Genomic DNA, 26,970 nt, shown 5'->3' on the forward strand with positions numbered 1-26,970 from the left:
TCTGATTACAGGGGAAGGTCAGCTCAGGCACTTTCTCCACTATTGCTTAGGGTCTTATCTGGGATCATCCTTGTGGATTACTGGGAATTTCCCTAGTGCCAGGTTTCTTGCTAGCCCGATAATGGCTCCCTCAATCAAGATATCTCTTTCCTCTCTTTCCCTCCCTGTCCTTCCCGTGTTTCGACCATCCCATTCCTTCATGTTCCCCTCTGTCATTCTCTTCTTCAGCCTCCTCCCCTCCTTATCTGCACTCTTAAAAGTTTGGGCGCTGCTTCCTACCTCACTCTTGAGTAGAATTCAGACTCTACCAAGATTCAATTTGGCCTCACATTGCCTCAGAGAGGTTGCTCTTGTAGATGGGAACAGAATGATACAACCAAACACTAACTAGAGAAGGAACCAGCCTCTGCCGGAGACTCTGAGCATAGACAGCAGTGGACAGGAAATGTAAGCATTCTTTTTGTTGCCCCTAACAGGAAGAGCAAAGCAGCCACAGTGACCACAGCAGCGGCCTTCTCTACATTTCCTGGCATTTCCCAGACCAAGACTTTACCCACGCTCTCCCAGATTGCTCTGCACAGTGTACTGTTCAAGACAAATGCTCATGTGAGAAGCCCGCTATGAGCTGTCCTACCAGCTTGAATGAAGTCTCTTTCCCCATGCTTACACTATTACACAACAGTGTCTATATTTATTTTATTACACTCAAGTTTTGACTTGTGCCTCATACCCTGCCTCATCCACGTCCCTGGCAAGTCTGTAGATGTTTGTCAGGAAGCATGAGTACTGTCTTCATCCCTGGTCTGGTACTGAGAAATGCTCGTTGAATTGAACACAAATTTTCAAAGCAAGCCAAAGGTTATAAATTCGAAGTAGGCAAAGAAGGCCTTGTAGGTGGAGGGTGTCGGGAAGAAGTCCTAGAATAGGTGTGTCTGGAGGAGGCTGCAAAGTATAGACACTACATCCCTTCAGGAGCCGGACTGCCATTAGGGCTTCTGGGAAAGAAAGGCCAGGCTTCCCTTCCCCGCCTCTAGCCCAGCACAGGATAGCAGCAGTGTATCCCAGTGGATGGAGATGTGGTCTTCAAAACAAACACCCAACACTTAATAGCTGTGTAACCTTGGGCCAACCACCTTTCTTCTCCAAGCTGTTTCTTCACTTATAGAGGTGAAGTTACACTCAGTAGATTATGTAATGATTAAAGGTGTTAACATAAAAAAGCCGCTTACAAGGCCCTAAAACTAATCTAATCCTTTTCATAAACTAATGTACACATTAAACCATTTAATTGTTATATAGCTCAATGCAAGCACTGTTTTTGATCCTGACTCTACTGGTTCAGAAATGGAGATGCAATGACGTACCTAGGGTGAGCCTAGATTGGAGAGATCAAAGCTAATACAGGGTGCTTGGTATCCTCCTACCTAGGGAAGCAGACCATTCCCCTAGCAAGCGTGACATATTTAGAGATGCCCACCTGAACCACCCACCATTTCTGCTGAAAAACAGAGGCACATTTAGAGCTCCAAAGAACAATCACTTTGCTGCTCTGTGATTCATAACCACCAGCCAATACTTCTGCACTTGATCCCTCTACACCCTGTGAAGGAGCCAAATTATCCCAACTTCTGACAAGCATGCCGAGTGGGCGTTCATGCCAGCAAAGGGAGGGTAGAGGTGCTTGTAGCTAGCTAGCCCTGGGAGTGGTTCGGTGCACCCCCTCCAAAAGGCCCCTATTGGCCAGAGCAGCCTCCAGCCCAAGGGGTGGACAACAGGCCTTGAGACATCAGCCAGAGCCTGAGCACTGATAGTCTGTCTAAACAACTGCCCCATGAGTCAGCCCCCTGCCTCTGCCCAGAGCCCCTGCAGCAGCTGGGCCTTGCTCATTCACACTGCCAAGAAAGAGGAGAGTTTCTAGAAATACCACCATGACTCCAGAGGCCAGAGAGGATTGAAAAAAGAAAGGGATGCCTAGTCAGAAGATAAAGTACAACGATCATTTTTAAAGTAACCCACGGAAGAATTGATTTAGAAGACTATAGTTAAGTTTCATCTCCAAGAAAGGGGGACAAAGGCCATGAGCCAGAAAATTAGATACAAACGACCAACAAAGGTGTCCTGAAAAGGATGACAGAGCTAGGACCTACCCCTAGACTCGTCTTCTAATGTAGCAAGTTAAAAAGGCGTGAGGGTCCTGGTCTACAAGAGCTAGTTCCAGGACAGGCTCTAAAAAAGCTGCAGAGAAACCCTGTCTAAAAAACCAAAAAAAAAAAAAAAAAAAAAAAAAAGGCGTGAGGGTAAGTTCACAGGGACTGACCTGGTGGGGTTTAAACTGAAAGCTCACTGCAGAGACGCTCTGGTCCAGGATACGGAGCTGTGTAGTCTCTGCCGTCCTTACACAGTTTCATTTCTGGACACGTGCCTTCAGGTGACCTTGGAAAACAGATGCAAAGCGCAGGCTTAGAGACATTCTGCTGGATGCCTAGGATGTGGTTCAGGGCAGAGCACTTGCCTAGCATGCACGGTACTCTGGTTTCAACCTCTAGCAATAATTTTTTAAATAAGAGGAATATGATATGATTATCTGTTTTCTATAACATAATTGATAAAAGGTGACTGATTCTTTGTTGTCTGCCACTAAGAATGGTATAAATTCCGCAGCCAGGAACCTTGTCAGACTACCACCAAGGGCAGTTCAGATGCCAGGGTCAGGCTGACACTCGAGGCCATGTTCATGCCTGATGATCATGTGACCATTGGAGCCACACAGATCATGATGGCCTGTGCTGCCACTAGGGCCATATTGACATCTGGTCCGAGCTGTGGCCAGGGCCCATGTCTGAGTCCTTGACTCTATTGCAACCAGGGTCCATGTTGAGGTCTGTGGCTCCTGTTGCCATGGAGACAGTATGACTGCTTGGTGTCTCTACCGCCAACTGGGACCATGTTGAAGTCCGGAGTCCATGCTAATGCTGGTCCCATACCAATCTGAGAAGCTTACACTGGGGCCATGGTGACATAACCGGGCGTAAGCTGCTGTTGCTGGCCATGTCTGTGTCTGTGGTCCTGCCACAGCTGGGGTCTGTGTTGATGTCCATTGACTGTTACCACAGGGACCCATGTAAACTATGTATTGAACCATGAGTTGAAATACAAGGACCTCACCAAGTTAATCCTGCCCCTCACTGGCCCGGGGAGAGTCACCCATCCCTCACCAGAGAGCTGATCCCATCCCTCGATAAGCCTGGAATAATGGACCCTCTAATCCGGGCACCAGAAAGCTGGTCATGCCCCTAATAGGAGAGCTGGTTTCCCACAATGGGGAAAGATGGTCCTACACCTCACCAGAGGGTAGTAGCCCCAGCAGCCCAAATTGACCAACCCAGCAGTCACCCACATACATATCTAGGGCTCTGAGCTGGTACACCCTACCATCTACCCCATCTGTTACCTGCTGGAGTGCATGAAAAGATTGGCCAGCGGAGCCATGGCCACTTGGTCTATACAACTCAGGGCAACAGCAGGATGTCTGGGGAGTTTCGTGGGGTTCCAGCGTTGATGGTGTGCTGGAGACCAGATGCTTTGAACCTGACCAATAGCTCATTATACAATGACCATGTGCAAGAAAAGCTGTTTGGACAAAAGAGGATACTGAATGATATCAAGCAGCTCCCAGTGCCACTAAAGACAAGTGAAGAGGCTATGGAGGGGCGAAGATGGAGAAGCAAAGCGTTTTATTTTGTTGGTTTTTGGTATAGACTTGTTTGTTTGCTTATTTGTTTTGTGTTGGTTTGTTAGTTTCCTAATTGATATTCTTATTTGTATTTTTATTTTATTTATTTATTATTTTTTCTTCCTTTTAAAAATCTATATCTTAATTTTTATTTCTTTTTTAGTTTTCCTTTCCGGGGACACTGCAAGGGTCAGGAGTTGATGCAGAGGGACTGGAAGATGGGTAGGATGGGAACATGATGTGAAACTCCCAAAGTATCAGTTGGGAAAGTATGTTTAAAAAGCAAAGATTAAAAAATAAAATAAAAATAAATATACAAATAATGAATTAAAAAATAATGATATAAATTGTTGATGATTATCTAACAATCTTTAAAATATAAATTTCCCCTAATTATGTGAAAATCAGAGAAAATAAAGTGAATAGTTGATACTCAACTATAAACTCACTCCTCATATTATATATATATATATGTGTGTGTGTGTGTGTGTGTGTGTGTGTGTGTGTATGAACACACACATACACATGACAGAGAGACAGAGGGAGTATAAAAGAAGTAGAAGGCCCAAACTTCAGAACCAATGGTTTGAAGGTTCAAGTTCCATTCATTAACTGTAACTTACACTAGGTCTTGTCACCTTTCTGTGCCTTGTTTTCTTTGTCTGGAGATGGAAACAGCAGTAGCCCTTTCCTGACTGGTGCTAGAAGGGTAAAGTGTGTCACCATCTGGGGCTCAGGACAGCCACCATTACCTGTCTGCACACGCGTAATGAGAGAAAAGACACATCGTCTACTCTGGGTAACAGAATTAGTGATGTTTATTTTTCTTTGATGTCTTGATTTTTCTTTCAAGTACACATACACTTTTAATAAGAATTTTTAACTGCTTCATTAAAATACTAGGGAACTGGAGATACGGTTCAGTGGTTAAACGTACTCCGCGCTCTTGCAGAGAACCTGGGCTCAGTTTCCAGCACACACATGGCAGCTCACAGCCATTTGTAACTTCAGCTCTAGGGGATGTGAGATTCTCTTCTGACCTCCACAGGCACCAGGCACACTTGTGGCATACAAATACACATGCAGGCAAAACGCTCACACAGGTTAAATGACAAACAAATGCATCTTCTTAAAAAGACTTTTCTATACTTCCTGAGGAGAAAGACTAAAACAAACAAGTTAAACCTCAAGCTACTGAGAGACTGTGGATCTACTCAGAAGTCTTCTGGGGAAACCATCCATTGTGAGAAACCATGTCTGGAGGAAACGGAAAGCTGTGTTGTCTAAATTTATGGGTCCATGTAACAAATTCTGATACCAGATTTTTGAACAAACACCAATATAGATGTTGTGAAAATGATATGTGTTGGATGGGACTAATATTTCTATTAGCAGAGTTTGAGTAAAGCAGAATATAGAAGGCAGCAAGCACTCCTCCTTCTATGGTTGGCCAAGACACTAGCTTAGGCCTTACAGAATGTCAGCAAAGTGAATTACAAGTGACAGACCCCACGGAATCTTAAAGACAGTCTGAGCTCTATTTCAAGAAGGCATCAACTGTGCATTCACAGTGGCTTCCAGAAGAGCATGCAAGTGCTGCCAGGCTGAATTCCAGTCTTCTCCCTGGGAACTGTGAAGCCATGCATTTGTGGTCCTCCGGATTTTCTATTTGTGCAGTCTATTTCTCTGTCAGCCATCAAACATTCATGTCTCTGTGCCATGACTTTGATAAAGCAACAGAGAGCATTCTGACAAATGTCCATTTGGTCAACTGTGCAGAATTTTCACCCACTGCAACTCAGATGACTTCTGACCTCCTTTGCTACTTGGCGTGTTAAAGCTACAGATGACACCGCCTTGCAACATGCTTACTATCCAGCCATGTTACACTCTAAAACCTGGTCCATGACCATAGGAGCCTCTGGTCTCTCTGTTTAACCACAGTTAGCCTTCTTTTTTAAGGATCATGAGCTCAACTCTAAATTGTCAATACTCCTTTACCAGCTTTGACCCTGTCTTCATTACTGACATCATAAGTCTTCTGTTTATTGAAAGCTTACTGTCACCAGCCACCAGGAAAACGTTTTAAGGTTCATTATTTCACAAAATCTATATACCACCCCAGAAGGAAAAGTATTATATAAGCTCCATTCTCAGACAAAAGACCAAAGCTCAGAGAACTTACAGGATTTACCTCAAGTCTCTGAGCTCCATTTTGGAGGAGCCTCAAGTCATCGGACATAGAGAAAGCCCTGTGTGTGTGTGTGTGTGTGTGTGTGTGTGTGTGTGTGTGTGAGTGTGCACACGCAGAGGTGCCTGTGTACATGCTTGTTTGGGTGGATATGTGTGCATGTAAGCAATGTGCATGTGTGCACACGTGCATGTGGAAGTCAGAGGTCAACATCAGGTTTCTTCTGAGTCTCCCTCCATGCTATTTTTTTGAGACCAGGTCTCTCACTGAGCCTGAAGCTAACCAGTTCAGCTAGACTGGCTGGCCAGTGAGCTTGAGGAACCTACATGTGTCTGAAACCCCAATTCTGTGATTATAGACACTTTGCTGCACTTGGTTTTTATGTGGGTGCTGGAGATTCGAACTCAGGTACTTATGCCTTTAACACAGTAATCTACTGACTGGGCCACCTCCCCAACTCTTCAGTTTCTAGATTAACAACAATAAAAGGTCATTTCTGCTTCAAGATATACTGGGAAGAGAAAGATTCAGAAGAAAGTAGGAAGGTCTTAAGTACTTAGCTAGTGACAGCAGAGAAAGAGGTTGAAATCCATTGTGAGATAATACCTGATAATTCACGGTTCCGTGCCTCAGTCTTGGAGAGTTGCCTTTGGAATTCTTCTCTGCCATGGTGCTAACCTGACTCCTAGTGGGATCTCTCATTTAGGCCCTTGATCACAGAGCCTGTGACACACAGACAATACACCCCACTCCAATCACAGTCCTCCATCGAGGACTCCACGAGCAGCCAATGGAGCCAGGAAGAAAATTCACAGTTCTTGCCCCAGCTCTACCCTCAAAGGCCAACGTGACTTTGGAAATGTCATTTTACTTCACCGAAACTCAGGCCCACGCTTTGAAACACAGGGATAGTAAGAACCTCGCAGTATGTAAAACACTTTGGGACCTGAGAAGCAGGGTATCGGTGTGGTGAGGTTCCAGTGACTCAGTGATTGCCCCAGTCTGCACAATGAAGAGCCTCAGTTCCGTTGTCAGTGACTGAAGTTGGGCATGATGGACAAACAGGATCTCTTCCAGACCCCAGCACATGCGCACACTCCCTTCTCAGGGTCCTATAATACCTATGAGCTGGACATCCATCTCAACCAGAATTTTGCTTCTAGAGTGCAGGCTTGGTTGGACCACTTGGCTTCTGTGACTCAGGATTGGCATCATCCAGCCTTTTAGGCCCTGCCTGTAACCAGCTCCCCTGATGTCAGACCCAGCAGTCAGGCTCAGCTGGGTTTTGTCAAGGCAAATGACTATTGTCTTAGCTACTGCTGCCATTATCCCAGCATACATTTGAAAATCTCAGGGTACAGACAGGTAGAGTTCTTCCATACTCAGCACCAGTTGGCAGGCATGTGGATCTGTGGGCCCCTCCTATACATGGAAAGGTCTCCAAGTGTCTGGAACTTTGGAACTTCTAGGTTTAGAATTATAGGTCTGAAGTAGGGACCAGATACCCAAATGACCAATCACAATCTCCAAAAGCCCCTATCTGCTGCTAGTAAGTTTGTATCGTTGTAAATTGTGTCTAGTTATGCAGACACAAAAGTTGCATACATTGAATATTATTTCTTTCTGTTTAATAGATAATTACAATTTCACTAGCAATTTATTTTCAAATAACAGAACCTATCATTAGCTTTAGTTCTAATTATTCTCAAATTGTGCTATTGTACAAATTACTTATTAGTTGCTTTTTAAAGAATAGAATGTATAAGCCATGTGACTATTAATCTCATGTATATTCCTCTTTCCTGTAATCAAAAGACTCATTCATTATCATTACTTTAAATAACCCAGACATGATCTAGGGCTCATCAGTTTACAAGGTAATTTCACATTTATTGTGCATATGTATATGCTTAAGCTTTTGTCAGCTGGATGTAAACAGAGTCACTTGGGGAAAGGAACTGGAACTGAGCAACTGAGCTCCATTAAACTGGCTTGAAGGCAAGCCTGAGGGGGCATTATTTTATTTTTTGATTAATAATTGATGTGGGAGGATACTGCCCACAGTGGGCAATGCCACCCTTGGGCAGGTGGTCCTTGTTTGTATAAGAAAGCAGTCTGAGTAAGCCACGAGAACAAGATCATAGACAATGTTATTCTGCATGGTCTTTCATTCAGCTCTTGACTCCAGGTTCCTGCTTTGAGCTCCTGTCCCAACTGCCTTCCATAATGGACTGGAATTTGTAGTCTGAAATAAACCTTTTTCACCCCAAGTAGGTTCCAAGAGAACCAAACTTAGAGTGTGCTTTTTAAAAGATCAATTCTGGATTTCAGACTCCACATGCTTGTATGGCAAAATTTCCTGGGTATATTATCTGCACAATCCCTTGATGTATATTATAACCTGGCCATAATGAGCTGATATAAGCAAAGGTCATGGCATTTGCAGATAAGGAAATTAAGGCTTATTAGACCATGTAGCTAGCCACATGTTGGACCAGTGTCTCCATCCCTGAGGATGAGAACAACACCTATGTGTGTCTCATCTTGTTGGTACCAGCCTGGTGAAGGTGGTCTACACAGAATCAATGTATAAATTTAGAAAGTGTCCAGTGACCTTCAGAATGACCTTAAAATTTTGACAATAAGACATGAACATAGGAGGAATACTATTGGCAAGGGCTGCTCGTTCATTCCCAGCTGCTCAGATCTGAAATAATTGCACAAAACTGTATTAATTAAAATACTGTTTGGCCAATCACTTAAGCATATTCCTAGCTAGCTCTTATATCTTAAATTAACCCATTTTTATTGTTTTATATTTTGCCACAAGGCTCATGGTTTACCAGTAAAGTTTAGGGCATGTCTGTCTCCTCCTGTGGTTACATGGCATCTCACTGACTGCACCTTCTTTCTCCCAGCATTCAGCTTAGGTTTTCTGCCTAGCTCTACTCTGCCTTCACAGGCCAAAACAGCTTCTTTATTCATTAACCAATAAAAGCAACACATAGACAGAAGGAATTTTCACATCAGAATACTAGCTAGGAAGAAGGGGGCTAGCAGAAATTGGGGGTAAAGAACAAGTAAAACAGTAGAGGTGAATATGATCATAATACAGTGTTTGTGAGCATATATATATATATATATATATATACATATACATATTTGTCAAAAATAAACTATTATTTTTAAAGTTCTCAATATTCAGCACCTTACTTTATTCTCATCAAATAAGAATTGTGTTTTCAAGTCCCTAGAACAACCTCTACTTAGTCTCTGCACACCCCTGGTGCTCCTTTGTTGCTCAGGACACTGTCATTAGCCATTACCTCTAATCCCGGATACTTCTGTGGGAGGGATCGGTTAATGTGTTAATGTGTTGGTTAATGGAGGAGGAAATAGATAAATGCTGACCAGCCCTACTAGAGAACAACTCCATCAGGTTTATAGAATTCAAACCAGCACAATCCAGTCCACCCTGGAGCAGATCTGCCTTAGAGATTACCCCAGTTTGGTCCCAAGATGCACTTTTGACCTCAGACACAGAAGTGCACTATTCTATCCCCATGAATAAAGAGATAGAGGCCAATAGCTCTAGTGGAGTGGAAACCTGGAGACCAGCGTGGTGTGGATGATGTTTTACCCAGTCTTCACGTACCTGTGATGCTTCCCTGAAAACATGGACAGGACCTCCTTTTCAAGTTGTCGTGCTTACCACAGACCTAGTTTGCTCTCCAAAGAAGGCAGACTGTGGAAAGAAAGCTGACAGATAGTTAAAGACAGTGCTGGAACAGTAAACCAAAGCTGTAAATATGCACCAGCAAGAGTGCTGTGAGCAGAGAAATCTCATCTGATTGGGACAATCTGGAAACTCAGGGCAGAGGAGGCAGTGACAGTCACACGGGAAGGTTTCTGCATGTAGATGATAGAAAGGAAGCATTGAAACAGAGACGCTTGCAGGAGGTCAAGTGTGATGGGAAATGACAGGTCCATACTTTTGACTACCTACTAGGGTAAGAGCAAGAACACAGTGGGAAACATATCTGGTCCCATTACCCATGAGTCAGCAAACCCTAAGTACAACCAGGACACTAGAGTTTGGAGAAGGATTCGCACGAAACAGGAAAAGGAAGCTCCCCTTATCCCCATTAGCTCCGGCCATATATTTTCGTCTTTTTCCAATGGGAAAGAGATTAGGAATTTCTAGTTTGCTTTCTCTATAAAGACTGAGAAATTCAGACTCCTGGACATGGCAGATTACAGCTCTCCTGACCAAACTAAGGTTGCCGAAGACACTGCCCACATGCTCTGCCTGGATCACAGCTGAGAAACAACATAGCCAGCACTTCTGTCTGTCAGGGATTAGACTCAGGAGTGACATAGCCTAAGTCACTAGACTCTTGTCAACAGGGTTATCAGGCATCTACCTAATCTTCCAGGCATTTCCAGGGCTGACTCAGAGCTGCTCACTGGGTTTCCAGCGTGTTCTTTACAGGACTTTACTGGAGAGATAAGGGTTCAATTGGAGAGAGGATCATGGAGGCCCAGAACTGTTGACTGTTTTATTTTGTTTCCGTTCCAAGAACCACATCTCTGACACCTTTCAGTTAGGGTGTGTTGGCAACAAACACCACCAAATTTCTCTCATACAAGCTGGTTCTGGAAACAGCCCTCTACTCTGCAGAAATGTTTTACTCTTTTTCTAAGGCGAAGAAAAAAATTGTTCTGGTTTTAGACATAAACCAACTTTTGCTCTAAAGGAAATAGTTTATACTTTTTTTTTTTTTTTTTTTGGTTTTTCGAGACAGGGCTTCCCTGTAGTTTCTAGAGCCTGTCCTGGAACTAGCTCTTGTAGACCAGGCTGGCCTCGAACTCAGAGATCCACCTGCCTCTGCCTCCCGAGTGCTGGGATTAAAGGCGTGCGTCACCACTGCCCGGCTGGAAATAGTTTATTCTTAAAGATGACCATGACATGATAGCACCAATTCAGGGTGCCTTGGGCAGCATGCTCCATTACGGAAGTTATATGAACATTTTACAGACAGAGAACAAAAGGTAGTTACAAATCACACTTGCTGGACATACTGATAGGACACCACGCAGGTCGGTGATCTCAAGTCAGGGACATCTCCGCTATGAGTATCGGATCTGATCTGACTACATCCTTGTCTTCTGAGTCGGCATAAGCTAGACATGTCAAGCTTAGCAATATATTCCAAGTTTAATCTACAAGTCAAGATGGTGTTAATTCAGACACACAGGTGGAGGATAAATGGCTATTAAAGTACTAAAGGTAGCCTGAGGTCATTTTGGCTCTCACTGTATTCTAACTCTGCAATCATGGAGTTAATAATTGGTCAGTCTTTAGAATATCTTCAAAATGTGAGTGATATTCAGCAAATTCAAATAACATTGTCTGTTTCTTTAGGGTACAGCATAAATGGTCAACCTCTAGCCACCCCCACTTCATCATTGTGCGTTCCTCAGTGCATGTAACGTCTGGCGAGCAGGCTTTCAGGAAGGGATGGATTTGTGGTTGCTGCTATGATGACAGAAATTCAGGCCACTCAAGAATCTTCATTGTGATAAGTCAGCCGCCACTCAGCCCAAGAGAAGCCCTGGTGTGTGTTCACACACCAGGTGATCTGACGGGTGATGAGATGACACTTCATTGGAGGGACGGACTTCACAAATGATGCTGAGTCCACCAAGCTGTCTACAGTTGCCTCCTGTGTGCGTGTGTGTATGCGCGTATGTGTGTGTGTACATGTGTGTGCATGTGTGCGCGTGTGTGTGCCTGTGTGTACGCACATTTGTGCATGTGTGTGTGCCTGTGTGTGCACGTGCACGTGTGTGCATGTGTGCTCCTGTGTGTGCACATGTGTGTGTGCATGTGTGTGTCTGTGTGTGCGCACGCGTGTGCATGTGAGTGTGCCAGTGTGAGCACATACACAGACACAGTTGACCATTATATTCCAGTGACGATGAAATAGGGTAGAGAGAACCCAGAGGAGGGTGTCACTACCGTGAAAGCTCAGCCACCCTCCCAGGACAAACTCACTGACACTTTCACCTTAGATGTTGCTCTGAAGCGTGGAGAAAAGGGGTTTGAACAAATCAGTAAGAAGAAGGATTCTTTCCTTTGGTCTTGCCTCTCCTAGCCACAGGGCCGCTGGGTTCCTACTCTTTAGTGGAAAGACCGGGCACGATCATGTTCAGTCTTTTCTCTCACCAGCTGTAAAATGCTGCCTTTTCAGGGCAGAAAGTGGGTTTTGTTGTTATTTCTATAAAAATCGAAACCACCAAGGATATCACAAGAAAACTCATAAAATCAATTCCCCTGGACTCAAAGGATTTCACAGATTCTGAACCGACCAACATGGAGCCTGCATGGGACTGACCTAGGCCCTTTGCATATATGTTACAGTTATGTAGCTTGGTCCTCTTGTGGGACTCCTAACAATGTAAGCAGGGCTTTCTCTGACTTGCTGGCTTTTGGGACACTATTCTTCATACTGGGTTGCCTTGTCCAGCCTTAATATAAGGGGAGGTGTTTAGTCTTACTGCAACTTGATATGCCATGTCTTGTCAATATCTATGGGTAGCTTGTCCTTTTCTGAATAAAAACAGAGGAGTTGGGGGGTGTAGAACGGAGGTAGAGGAGGGGCTGGGAAGAGAGGAGGGAGGGGAAACTGCTGTTAGGATGTAAAATAAATAAATAAATAATGAGAAACTGAGACCGCACCTGGCATGTATGGGGTGAAGATAGCTCCATCGATAAAGTATTTAACTTAAAAGGCACAGGACCTGAGCTCAACCTCCAGAATCCAGAATAAAAATCTTTGGGTATGGTGGTGCATACTCACAACCCCAGCGCCGGGGAAGTGGATAGAGGCAGATTCCTGGAACTTGCTGGCCAGCCAGCTTACACTACTGGGCGAGTGCCAGGCCAGTGAGAGACTCTGCCTCAGAGAAAGAATGTGGAGTATGGAAAGTACCTGAGGAACAACATCTGAGGTTTACCTCTAGCCTTCATACGTGTGTACATACATGTGTGCAAATACACGCAGACACACACTCATAAACCAGGCAATCCCAAAACGAGAACTTAGAACGTGTCTAAGTGACAGCAGTAGTATCAGAAAGCGAAAGGAAAAAAAAACTTTGAAAAGAATAATCTTCACTGAACAGATATGTTCTTGAATAAAGAAACAGGATTTCTATGACTCTGCAGGCTCCTGGAGATGCATAGTATCCCACAGGATCTCAGGCCTGTGTAAAGCACTGCTTAGCCCATCTCATCAGAAGAAGCCTCCTAATCCTAAGAAGATAGACACAACAAGAGACAGCCCCAACCATGGTGGAAAGGGCCTGTAATTAAACAGAAGCAGCCTTGGGTCAGAAGGTGAGCTGGAGAAGAAGGGAGGTGGGGCTGGGCTGGGCTGAGCCTAGGATGAATCAAGCTTTCTTGTAGGGTGGAGACATCCTGTCTAAAATACATATGAGTGCCATTAAATTCTCTATAAAAGGTTCCTGTCCCACTGACAAGTCCTCCACACACTGCTTAACAGAAACTTGTCCCATCCTGCCTGGGCACTAGGTAAGTTCCCTCCAGAAGAACTTCTTGCTCATTCTCAGTGTCTTGGCAGGCTGAGCTCATGAATCCAGGGCAGTCAGATCTTAGCTGGCAGGTCTCCTTGCCTAGCTGGAGGCAGGAAGGGCCCCCACAGAGTCTTGGCAGGCTGAAGCCAGAGCACCTGGGAAAAAGTGCTTCTGAGGCAATCCGCTTTCTCCTCTCCTGGCGCTAGCCTGCAGCTCTCCTCACTGGACGGTGTGGGGAGCAGCAGTGGAGCCGCCCACCACCCACACACCTTCCTGGATCAGCATAACATTTCCCCCATAGGATTCTGGAAGTATCTTTGCAATGCTCAGAGCCCCTGGAATCAGAATCAGTTTGTTTCTGCCAACCCGGACAATAAATTCATTGTCTTATTGAGCAAGGGGCTAATTTGAACTTCTTTCCTGACTCTAAGTTTATACATAGGCAAGATGAATTTGTAGATTTATTTTAACAATCCGAATCATCACTAAAAGTTCATTTGTTCTTCTAACTATTTATAGGCTGGTGATAAGAGACTGTAATTGTGTTTTAAAACATGGGATGGGGGCATCCATCTGTGTTAAGGGAGATACTTGAACTTCTATGCCCTGAGGCACAGAGAGGGAAGGGTCTAAGCTACTGACTTCTGGGTCTAGAAAAGTTGTCCCTGCACAACTCACCTGGGATATAGACTTCTCAGTCCTCAGACCACACTCATTTGCTTTTTTATTGAACTATGCCTCCTTCCTTGCCTTGCCTCACTCCTTGCTTCTCTACCTATGCCACCTTCTCAACACAGTCCTCCTCTCCACCTCCAAGGTCCCTTCTGGTTTCCCAGAAGCTGCAAGCTTCCATCTCCCCTTGTACTTCAACCCTATCATCTTTAGCACCTCTCCTCCTTCTTGTCTCCCCAAGTCTTCTGCTTAATACATCTGTGTCTCTTGCCCAGTCAGCCACACCCATCTTCACCTTCACCTGTCTAGTGGAAATGAATGCTTTTGCCTTTGACTGGGACCCATTCATCACAAGTCTTTTAGACTTGATGGAGCATGTATCTTTTATAGAGGCTGACCTCTCTGACAGGTTCCAGGACTGAGGGCAGAGAGCAAATGCAGAGCATCTTGGCACCAACAGGTGCATCCCATCTTTTCCACAAGTCCCTTCTCAAAGGAAGTCAGGAGGGTAGGGTTAGACCCTTGGAGATTCTGGGGAGCTTCAAGTCAAAAGAGGGGCTAACCCATGTGTATACTTACCACCCTCTCTTGTTCCCAGTAGGATACTACCACCCTAGAAACAGGCAAAAGAGAAATCCATCCAAAAGTATAAGCTGAAGAACTAATTGCATATGGGTTAAAAGAAAATAATGCGTGACCTTTACAAATCTACCTGCTCTGAGCCCTTCCCCCACCCACCCCCCAGCCTGCGAAAATGTTAGTGATAGCAAGGGTCATCAGCTGTTACACAGAAAAATGCTTTATGAGCAGCTCAGTGTCTGTGGCTGTACACAAATTATATATGTATATATGTATGTAATAATGATGATGATGATACTTAATAGCTACTACTTAGCAGAAAAACCAGGCATCAGCAGGGTGCCTTTTATGCATTATCTTCTAAAGCCTTTATGATAATTCTCTGAAGTAAGTGCTAAGTATTGGCTTCACTCAGTGAACAAACAGAGGCTTGGAATAGCAAAGATCTTGGTCCAGTTCACACCAGGTAGGAGGTGAAGCCTGGCATTAAATGCTGATTCAGAAACTTCCAAGTCCTGGGGGTTCCTCCTTTCCACGACAAAGTCCATTTTGAGGGAAAAGATGAAGGAAGGTAGAGAAACCTTAAATGCATCTGAAGACACAAAGAAAGGAGTGAGCCACAGAGTACGGTGAGGAAACAGCAGGGGCTGAGCTGACTATGGCGCCCATACAGGGACTTTTCCTATCTTCCAGTTAGTTAGCTGCACAGACTATGAAGCCCATACAGGGACTTTTCCTATCTTCCAGTTAGTTAGCTGCACAGACTATGAAGCCCATAAAGGGATTTTTTTTTTATGTCTTCCAGCTAGCTGCACAGATGCCTCAGTTGCTGCAAAACATTCACGGGATCATCGAAGCCTTTGGGTGCTATGCCAGGTCAGAGGGTGGCTGCAAAGTGCTCACGCGGGGGGAGCTGAAGAGGCTCCTGGAACATGAGTTTGCTGACGTCATAGTGGTATGATATGTGGGGATGAGAGGGAGAAACATGCTAAGGACAGTCAAAGTGTGCTTACCTGCAAGGGCTTTTACCTGGGGGTGTAAAGAGCAAACAGCCAAAATTCGAGCCTGCTAGCTCTGTTGGCAGCTGTGCAGGCCAACACAAAAGACATGGAGGGAAAAGGGTCACGGCAGGTGACACCTCTTCATCCTTAGGGAAAGGGCAGATTCTTGGATCCAATTCTCTCTTTAAATTGAGTTTAATTTCAAGACAGGGTAAGAAGACTTCCCCAGGCAAGAACAGACTCTTCAAATGGTCTGGTGGGGTGGTGGGAAGTAGTCGTTGCTTTCTGGCGCTTCTCAAACCTGACACATTTCCTGCATGGGTCTGAAACGGGACTGCTTATTAGCATCCATTAAGACACTGCCTTTGCTTAGCACAAAGCTGCTGAAAAACATTAGCTCACTAGTGGGGTCAAAAATGAGATTTTGGAGCACTAGTTCTGAACAACTGTGGGTGCAGGGACTCCAAGAGAACAACCCCACCCAGAAAACCAGAACTAGAGCCCTAAGGCACATTTCTGCTTTGGGTTAACATCTAAAGTAGACTGAATAATGAAGTCCTTAGGTACAAAGACCAGCACACGAGGATGGTGCCTACATGCTTAGAGCATCCTGTTGTTCTGATAGGATTCCCCATCACGGGAGCTCTCTGGATTCCCGTGGGGCCAGGCTCCTGCTGTGTTTCAGGTAGGGTGGGTGCCAGGGGCAAAGTGGCAAGGGCAGCCACAAGGAGCCAGGAGCCCAGACAGCTGCATACAAGCACAAGCATTCCCTCTCCAATGCATCTTTACCCAGTTGATCATCCTGCAGATCTGAAATCGAGGATGTATAGAACAAAAGGTGTGTCCTGTCCTTGAGTAAGAGAGATGATGCAGCAGAAGACACACTAACAAAACATCACACTGTGATGCTGTGGGCAGCGCTGGGGTCTGAGAGTCCCCAGTCCGCAATGCGGTGAGGGAGCCTAGAAACAGAGTGCAATGGATCTGACTGAGTTCTCCATAGAGGAGCAATGCTGACTTGGCCTCATTTCTCCCCCAGAACCCCCATGATCCCTCGACTGTGGATGAAGTTCTGCGCCTGTTGGATGAAGATAACACGGGGGCTGTGGAGTTCAAGGAATTCCTGGTCTTGGTGTTTAAAGTTGCTCGGGCCTGCTTTAAGACACTGAGTGAGAGTCCTAGGGGTGCCTGCGTGCCTGACAGATCTGAAAGCTACTATCCTGGATCCGGGAAAGAGCTGGAGCAAGGCCAGAGAGGTGGCATTGGAGTGGGAAGAGATGGAACAGAGCAGAGCTATGAGGACAGCAGCCGTGGACAGAGGGATCAGGCGTCTAAGGAACAGATCAGGGTGGGGACACACACCCAGAATCAGGACAGCTACCCTGCACAGATCAGCAGTCACAACGGGGAGGCTGAGTCTCAGAGACGGGAGATGGTAAACCAGCAAACACAAGCAACAGGACAGGTGGCGCAGACCCCGAGGATAGAAGTCAAGAGTTGGACCAGAGAGAGGAGGTCAGAGCAGCAGTCACAGGTTAGCCAGCAGACAGAGGAGACCACATCTGGAACTACAACTCAGACCCAAGAAGGTGCCTTCCAGACACAAGGATTCAACTGTGGCCAGGACAGAGGAACTAGCAGCCATAGCCAAGACAGAGTCCAGGAAGACCAAGATGCTACACAACACTATCAGACACAGGCAGAGTCTCATACCCAGATACACACCCAGATGGTAGAACAGGGCTATAGGCAGCAGACAGGAGGTAGCAGCGTCCAAACACAGGGATCCATCTATGACCAGAACAGAGAGACTGAGATTCACAGTCGAGACAGAAACCAAGCAGGCCAGGCTGCTAAAGACCACCACCAGGCACAGTCATATACTCAGACACACACCCAGATGAGGGAACAAGGCAGGAGCCAGCAGGAAGGAAACAGCAACATCCAAACACATGGGTCCATCCATGACCAAAACAGAATGACTGAGATCTATGGACAAGACAGCAGTCATACAGGACAGGTAGGGACAGGACACTTCCAGACACAGGTAGGATCCTATTCTCAGACTTTGGAGCATGATAAGAACCAGTCTGCAAGACAGATAAGGGCTCCAGAACAGAGACAGACCCAGATACAGTCAGGTATGGGGCAAGCCTGGACACCAGTAAGCAACTGTGAGACACAAGACCCAGTGCTCGGAGGCCAGGTCCAGACCGAGACAAGCACTGTGAGAGGAAGACAAGAGTGGAGCAGCGGCCAGCCGGGCCCAAAGGGAGGGCAGGGGGAGAGCGCACCCACTGTCATTAGAGATGAGTGGGTCAATGACCACACAAGGGAAATAGTGATCCGAAGCCAGGATCCAGGTAACCTGCATGCTCCTGCTTCTTCAGCTCAGGGCCAGGATACAGCACAGATACAGGGGGAGAAGAAAGGACTCACAGCTAAGGGACTATATTCCTATTTGAAGACAGACCAGCCATGACTTTTCCTGTCTCCAGTGCCCAGTACCAAAAGACAGCTGGCATGAGACTAGCCTACCCTGCTCGGCCCTACCCTGGAACATTGATGGAAAGCCATGATTCTTCTCATTTTGTTCTTTCTCAGTGATCATTTCTACAGGGTGCTTTCTTGTTTAAACTCGCTCCTTTTGCTTGCTTTGCTGTGCACTGTCAGAAACAGGAAGACATAGAAGAGGTCATCTATTTGCCCTGAGTTCCCCTCAGCTCTCGGGGGTTTTCAGAGATGCTTTATCTCTTCTGTCTGTCCATTGCCATTCAAATGCATCAATAAAAGCTTAAACACTGGCTTCTGTATTCTATTCAATAATTTCTACTGACGAGACCAACTGCAGACTTTAGAGTTCTGATGTTGACTTGAACATCATCCCATTACTGAGGAGCACTGAGCTGAGAAAACATGATTCTGAGAGTTAGAAGAGCTGAACAGAGGAGAGAGCATGTCTTATACTTGGCAGATGCTTTCTGGGACAGCCCTCAAAGGACGACTAAGATATATACATAGGTAAAATTACTGTTATTCATTTCCTCTAATTCTAGAATGTTAAGACTCTATTCTCATGCAAGGTCACAGAGGAAAGTGACTTGAGGTTATTAATAAATACAAGAAGACCCTCAGGGACTATGCAGGTAAGTGAAGAAGGCATACATTTCCAGGGGCTTAGCCTGGAGTGAGAGACCCTGAGTTTCATCGCCCCCCCCACCTCTGTGCCAACACATCCTTCCTGTTGCCTCACTCAGTGAGCACCAACAAGACACAGGGCAAAGATTCTCAGCTTTCTTTACTTTTAGAATCACCAGGAAGGTAGGGTTTTTGTTTTGTTTTTATTGGTATGTGTATGTGCACCACACAGAAGCCTTCAGAGGCTGGAAATAGGCATTAGATCTTCCTGAAACTGGGGAAACAAATGCTTGTGAGCTGCCTTGGGGGTGCTGGGAATTGCAGGAAGCACGCCTAACCACTGATCCATCTCTCCAGGCTAAGAAGAAATGAGTTTCAAACCCTCAGCCTAAAGAGTCTCACTCTTTGAGTGAAGCCTGTGACTTTTACAAACTTAGGGGCGGATGGAGAGCGAAGAGTGGGAAGTCTGAAGGGTCTCAAGTCTTCAGAAAGTCTATTTTCCCACTGCATTGTTGGTTTGTGAAAATTTCTAAGAATAAAACAAAATCTGGCAGGCTGAGTACCTCCAAACATGAGCCCCTGCCAATCCCAGAAAAGGAATTTCCCCAGTGCCTCTCAGAAGGAATATACCCTTCCAGTGCCTTGACTGTAGACTTCCGGCCTCCAGGGCTATAGGAATAAAAGTTCTGTAGTTTTAAGTTATTAAGTTTGCATTTATTTTTAACAGTAGAAATAGGAAATGAACAAAAAATAAAAAACCATCACCGAGGCCAAGTTTAAGTACATGGGGAAGCTGGGGCTGGGGCTGGTCTTTGTGATGACAAATTGATTTACTGTCCACCCTCACAGGACTTTTGAGTATAAAGACCAAAGATAAATAGCAAGGAACTTGAAGGACCCAGGGAATGTCACTGCCATGAGCTCTTGCTGTAGAATGAACAGACAGAAAGCTGGAAGAGCGGAGACATTTGGCATGCAGTCTGATAACACATGTTTAAATTCATCGAACTGCTATATGCTCTGAAAATATAAACATAACCAGTTAACAGAAAGAGAAAGCCTCTGGAAGCAGTTAGGGAGCTGGTCATCTCACGTGAGTACGTACTTTTACAGGAAAGCTAGGAGTAAAAGGATTTCACTTCAAGTTAGACAGTGAGAAGGGAAAAGGAGGAGTATATGAGAAGAATTATAAGGTTCTAGCAAATCTTATTATTTATACTAGAGAATGAGCAGACAACAGGCAAGAGGGAATAGAGAATACATTGTAACAATGATGAGAGACCAAATGGCTGAACATTCTGCAACACCAATAGTTTAGATATAAAGTAAATAAAACAGAAATTCAAAAAACAATGTTACTTATGCATGCAACACACTTCTATAAACATGAAACAAAATAAGACCAAAGGAAAAGCCTGGTACAATTTATAATGATGTAAAGAGCTTGTCTATCCATTGAAAGAACAATTTTTCATAATAAATTTATCTGATAAGAAGAAATAAAGAAAGAGAGAATAAAAGCTAGAGGGAAGAAAGAGCTTAGATAATAATCCTTTAAATGGGTAAGTTAGTAATTATCGGGAAAATACAGATTTAAACAAAAATTTAAAAGCAAAGGTCAAGATCTTGATCCCAGATTAGGTCATAAAATAAGAAAGGACAAGAAGTACCAAGAAGCACAAAGAAGGGCCAAGAAGAGCCAAGAAGGGCCAAGAAGGGTCAAGAAGAGCCAAGAAGGGCCAAGAAGGGCCAAGCAGAGCCAAGAAGGGTCAAGAAGGGCATTCCTTTTTGAGGATGCCTCCTAGCCAGAGCTGTGTCAAAATGAAGCTGAATACTCCCTTCCTAGCCACTGGCTATCGGAAACTCACTGAAGCGGATGATGAATGCAAACTTCAAACTTTCTACAAGAAGTGTACGGCCACGGAAATAGCTTCTGATGCTCCGTGTGATGAGAGAAAGGCTTATGTGGTCTAAATCAAGGCTGGGGATGAAAGCAAGGTCTTCCCATGAAGGAAAGTGTCTTGAACCCAGCAGAATGTCCCTGCTGTTGACTGAGGAGCATGCTTGTTACAGACCAAAGAGAAATGGGTAGAGGAAGCTAAATCTTTTTGGGGATGCATTGTGGGTGTCAATCTGAGAAAAAAGAAGGAATATTCCTGGCCTGACAAATACTACTGTGCCTCAGTTATTGGGACCCAAAAGAGCTAGCAGAATCCATCAACTTTTCTAGTCTCTCTAAAGAAGATAATAACCACCTTAGCCACCAAACAATCTTAACCCTTAAAACCCTTAAAGAATGTAAGGAGCCCAAAGCATGCTCAATCCAGCATCTTGTGAAAGAATGTGTCCTGCAACACAAATGCCAATGTCCTGCTCTGAAGAAACAGCACACTAAGAAAAATAAAAAGGAGGCAGGGAATATGCCAAATTTTTGGCCAAGAGAATTAAGGACATCAGAGAATAATGCCAGGAACATATTTCCAAGTAATGTCAGCTGCCTTCACTGAGAGCTTCTCCTTTTGAGTTCAGTCAAAAATGTAAGAATCTTTTAGAGAAACAAGCAAATGGCCAGATCTTAAAGACAAGAGGACACTTTAAAGTGCCAAATGAAAATACACTTTTTAGTATCTATGCATTTGGTAACGGCCAACTCTAATAAAGTAGACTACAGGAGAGAGGAGGGAAAAATGAAAGACAGCAATGTTGTAAGTATGAAGCCTTTAACTGCCTCGGTTCAGCACAGTAAATGCACGGAAAGAACAACCCAACCATTACGGTACACATGTACTTATTTTAGATCTCTCTCTCTCTCTCTCTCTCTCTCTCTCTCTCTCTCTCTCTCTCTCTCTCTCTCTCTCTCTCTCTCTCTCTGTGTGTGTGTGTGTGTGTGTGTGTGTGTGTGTTTGTGTGTGTATGTGTGTGTAAGAAAGAGAGAAAGAGGAGAGAGAGAGAGGAGGAAGAAAGAGGGGTATGCAGGAGCTGGAGTAGTTACAGGTGGTTCGTGGGCCACCCAATATAGATGCTGGGAACAGAAATTGAGTCCTACAGAAAAGCTGAAACCACTCTTAAACCCTGAACCTCTCTATCCCTCAATATGGTTTTTATATGAGTATGTGAATGCGTGTGCACACATAATCACATAGATGTGTATGCATGTGCTTGTGTGCATGCATGTGTGTATGTTTTTGTAGAGGCCAGACCAACAAAGTATCTTCCTCAACTGCTTTCCACAGTATTTTCTGAGACAGAGTCTCTCACTGAAAGCGGAGCTCTCAGATGCAGATAGACTGGCCTGTCTTGGCCTTCCCAATGCTGGACCTGCAAATACATGCCACAGTATGTTGCCTTTCCTTTTTTTTTTTTTTTAAATAAGTGCTGAGAATCTGAGTCAGGTCCTCGCGTTTGCATGGCAAGTACCTTAATGACTAAGTCATCTACCCAGACCCTGTATAAAGAACTAGTTTTCAAAATAAGTTTTTACATGGACCAAATTATTTCATAACCTAACCATAAAAAGAGGGAATAGTCAACAGAGGGCCACAAAAAATTCTCAACAACATGACTGCCTAAACAAGGATGACACCAACAGACATGCCAAAGCCCACGGGCAAAGCTGTGAAGTCTCAATCTTCACATAGAACAATAGGCAACTAAGGACTAAGGAATGCTGAGAGCAGGGGAAATAGTTTTCCCCAGGGAAGAGTGCATTGGTTGGTTATGCAATACCAAATGCTCAGCCCCGAAAACACATATACAAGTAACAGCGTTCAGACTGAGCAGATTAGATTTAGGAATGTGTATGCTTACATACAAGTAACAGCGTACAGACTGAGCAGGTTATAGTTAGGAATGTGTATGCATATGATGTATATGTATATAGATATATGTCATAACAACAATTAACGGAAAAAGAGGCCATGACTTTGAAAGGGAGCAAGGAAAGGTGTGTGGGAGGATTTAGACGGAAGAACAGGAGAAATGATGCAACTGGATGATAATGTCATAAAGAAAAGCAAAGAAAGTTCTTGGGAGAAATGTCTTATGCTTAGTAAATGCTCAAAACCACAATTTGTAGCTAGGAAAGAAAATATTAATTTATTATCGTTCAAATTAAAAATCATATGAATATGATTCCTACAGATGCATGAAATATTGATAAATATTGCCAGCCACGTTATCACTGGAAACAGTGGCACACACCACCAGACAGCTACTGGACAAAGGAGAATACTAGAAAATAAAACTGCAGAATTTTTTGAAAATGATAGTAATTGAAAAGCTGGAAAAATACCAACAACTCCCTCAAAAGTGGGATGAAGAATTAATAAAAAAAATACAAGGAGAAATGAACAACTAATAATAGAAAAGCAGTCAACTGGTGAATAAGTAAATCACTTTATTATTATGCTATAATTTTAATCAATACAATATAAACTATGAAGGCATTTTTTTAAGACAAAAAGGGGTTAAAAAATACAAATGCACAAAATGAAAATTAGTAATGTATAAAATATGTAAACAAATAGTTCACCTAAGAAATACAGTCCTTTGGGTTGATGAGGAGGCTCAGTGGTGGTTAAGATTCCAGTACCCATATCAGATGGCTCACAAACACCAGTGTCAAGGGGTCTGAATCCCACTTCTGACCTTTATTGGGACGTGCACACACACGTGCACACACACACCAACACATAAATAAAATCTCTAAAACTACTGTCCTTACATATATTACAGGCAGCATAGCTTGTTTCATACTTAGAAACTGGAACTACATTGAGAAGTCGTTTTCACCACTTGCATGACAAAGCCTAAACATTTAGACACCTCCAGGTGGGAGCAGACAAAGGAGCCTCAGGAGAGGAGAGGTTGGGCAGCTCAGCACTGTAAACGCCTGCCTGTCTCCTTCCTGCTCTGTGTAGATGTGGCACACAACTGCAGTCAATAACTGTTTGCTAAAGAAACTGACTGACTTAATCCTTCTTTTCAGACACTGAATTATGATAATCCCTGCCCAGAGCAGTCACTGCAAAACTGGACACCACCCAACTTGCTGCTGTTGTGGAGAAGCACGGGCCTCAGAACCAGGTTCCCACAGAGCTTCCAGAAGAGGAGGGGGTTATAAGCCAGGAAGCCCTCTGACAGCTCTGTTTTCTGCTGTAAACCGGTAGAGAGAAGCTGTGACTGCCAGTCCTCAGGATCTGGGCTCTGCAGATGTGACTGCAGCTCAGAAGGATCTTCTCTCAAAAAGCTCAGATTGGGGGTGCCTCCAAAGCACTGCACTCAGTGTAACCAGGTGCTCCACCCCAGCCATGCCTGCTGATTCCTTTGGGGGTTTACTGGCCTTCCTAGAACTTTTAAGTTCTTATAAATCCTTCTCCCTTAGGCAATGTGCCTATTATTTTAGAGCCAAAAGGCAGAAGGAGAAAAAGAAGGAGAAGGAGAAGGAGGAGGAGGAGGAGGAGGAGGAGGAGGAGGAGGAGGAGGAGGAGGAGGAGAAGAAGAAGAAGAAGAAGAAGAAGAAGAAGAAGAAGAAGAAGAAGAAGAAGAAGAAGAAGAAGAAGAAGAAGAAGAAGAAAAGTGCAAAATGATATACATACTCGATTGGTATGCAAAATTCACTTGAAGCTAGTGAGATAAACCCTAAGATTTCTCTTAAAGGACAGACTCATTCTCCCATGTCATCTCAAGCATAAGAAAATTTGCCTTTATGCCACTGAGATGTGATTCCTGTGACTTTTTCAACTTTTCCTATAATTTTGTTGTTTTAAATTATTTAGATAAAAGTAGTACATTTACCTGATTCTAGTATAACTTTGCAACCACAGGGCACAATCTTAAGGAAAATAAGCTACATTAAAAGTTTCTTAATACCAAATTTAACAGTGGATGAGATTTATAAAGTTTTATTTCTATACAATTAAATGCTTTTTAATGTCTGCATTGTACATCTAACAAACAGAAACGGGACTGGGAAGATGGCCCAGTTAGTAAAATGCTATCCACGGAAGCATGAGGACCCAAGTTCACATAAAAATCCAGATGTGATGGTCCACACCTGTGCTGGGGCTGGGCGCGATGGGACAGATCCCCAGGGCTTGCTGATCAGCCAGTCTAACCAGTCAGTGAGCACCAGGTTCTGTGGGAAGACCTGACTCAAAAACTAAGGTGTTCAACATCAGAGGAAGATACCTGATGTCCACCTCTAGCCTCCACATGTGTGTACACAAATGCAGGCACACGGCACGTGAACACATACACATTCTACACACACCCGGCCAACAACTTTGGCATACTTATAGAAAAGCAGTGATCTATTTCTGCTCCACACATTTTTTTGTGGGTGTTGTAACGCTTATAAGCTCTTGTTGTACTGGTCACAGGAAAGTGGCCCTGTTCTCAAGGGTACTCAGACTGAGACCCTGAAAGTCTAGCAAGTCCCAGAGCTAAAAAGGGGAGACATATTATGCTGCTGCCCCCTAGTGGCACTTAGGAATAGCACCGTTAGAATGTCCCTGAAGTAAATTTGCTTTTTCTGGAGAGGGACGAGGGCTGGGACACAGGATAAACTCAGCAGCACAGCCTTTAACTGAAACACCAGAGGGGATGGCCTGGAATCTTCAGGCATTCTGTATGCCCAGTTTCCCCGAGAAATGGATTTCTGCTCTGTTTCTCTGTTGAGGAGTGCCTGTCACACAACCACTCCTGTTACTAAATGGTTCTCGGTGTCTGTAGAGCTGCATCACCTACAAAAGACCTTGGTACCATTGCACAGACATGGTGATGCAGCTCACTGATTTTCTCACCTGTGGAGCATGTGTTTAGCGAAGCTCCTTCAGTGAGCGGGAAGGTACGCACCCTATGGATGGAAATCAGTGTCCTGTCTGTTTTTCTCAGGGGTCTTGAGATCAAAGCTCTAGCCTACTCTTGTCCTGGATGTTTATGGGAACACCCTGGTTTTGTTTCTTAGCACTGATGTAGACCACACAGTGCTGTGTGACACTCTTCAGCATCCCCTGTTTATATATGAGCACCAAGTAATGAAGGCCACTTCCCTTTGCTAGGAGCTGCATAAAATGAGCAGTGTTGGGCTGGAGAGGGAACAGCCTCTACCTCCACATCTAACCAAGAGAAGGAAAGAAACTAGAGCAGCCAGGCGACTTTCTTCTAGTGTTTGCATAAGAGGCCGGGGGCTTATAGAGTCCCAAGACCCAGTTCTTACTGGGGGCTGTGTGGACCACGCTAGAGGAGAGGAGACTATATTCCCAAGGCAGCACCATTCTTTGCCCATCATGACTTCCTTCCCTGCAAGCCTTCTTCTCGTGGTACAGATCATCTCTCCAGGAAAAGAGATACAGCGTGGGATGGAAAGAATGGGAGCGCACGCATTAGCAGTCTCTGCTCCTCTGTCTGGAAAAGAATACTATTTAGGAAATTAGGTAGCCAGTTACTGTACTAGACATGGGGCTTTGCTTAAGATTCATGTCATCTTGTGTGGTGTAGGAAGGAACTCAGCCAGTGCGCGGTTTTAAATACCCTAAACAATGAGACACACATTTAGCTGCACATTGTTATACATTTATCTCAGGGAAATCACAAAAGACCTAAGTAAGAAAGAAATACAAAAATTTAACTATTACGCAGAAATAGTCATTGTTATCTGACCTTCCCAGACTCTCCTCTATATAAATTACCATAAAAGTATCTCTATGAAAATGTATCCCTATATGTGCAAATATATATATGAATACCTATAAATTATACATTTATGTATCAATTATATAAATTATATCCTCACACAAATTACACTTACATATCTAAGCACATACACAGGATACAAACATGTATGCTCATGATTAGTGACAGAATAACTTCCTATGTCAGTGACTTAGTGCAGGTCGTGTCAGCAGGGTGAGTGGTTAGGATTATGTGTTAGGGTGAAAGGTCACACCTCAGTTGAGTGCTTCCCAAGAAGTGTGATTCTGATCAAGGCATTTATTTGTCTTAATAGCTCTGTCTCTATTGTGGAGAAAATAATGGTACCTCTTCATATGTAGGTG

At 44.3% G+C, this 26,970-nt stretch overlaps 1 protein-coding gene across 1 annotated transcript; it reads left to right on the top strand.

Annotated features, from left to right (window-relative positions):
* Positions 1-15,591: 15,591 nt before the first annotated feature.
* On the top strand, positions 15,592-18,257 carry Crnn (cornulin). The gene is made up of 2 exons (XM_038312108.1): positions 15,592-15,729; positions 16,815-18,257. Exons 1-2 carry the CDS (start codon positions 15,592-15,594, stop codon positions 18,255-18,257), a joined length of 1,581 nt encoding a protein of 526 aa, XP_038168036.1.
* The last annotated feature ends 8,713 nt before the right edge of the window (positions 18,258-26,970 follow it).

The sequence above is a fragment of the Arvicola amphibius genome, chromosome 14 (genome assembly GCF_903992535.2).
Source record: "Arvicola amphibius chromosome 14, mArvAmp1.2, whole genome shotgun sequence".
In the NCBI taxonomy this organism is placed as follows: Eukaryota; Metazoa; Chordata; class Mammalia; order Rodentia; family Cricetidae; genus Arvicola; species Arvicola amphibius.

Excerpts from the sequence above, each read along its gene's own strand:
- Crnn (XM_038312108.1), top strand. The coding sequence starts at position 15,592 with ATGCCTCAGTTGCTGCAAAACATTCACGGGATCATCGAAGCCTTTGGG. Across the intron at positions 15,730-16,814 it reads AGTTTGCTGACGTCATAGTG|AACCCCCATGATCCCTCGAC; the intron begins GTATGATATGTG and ends TTTCTCCCCCAG.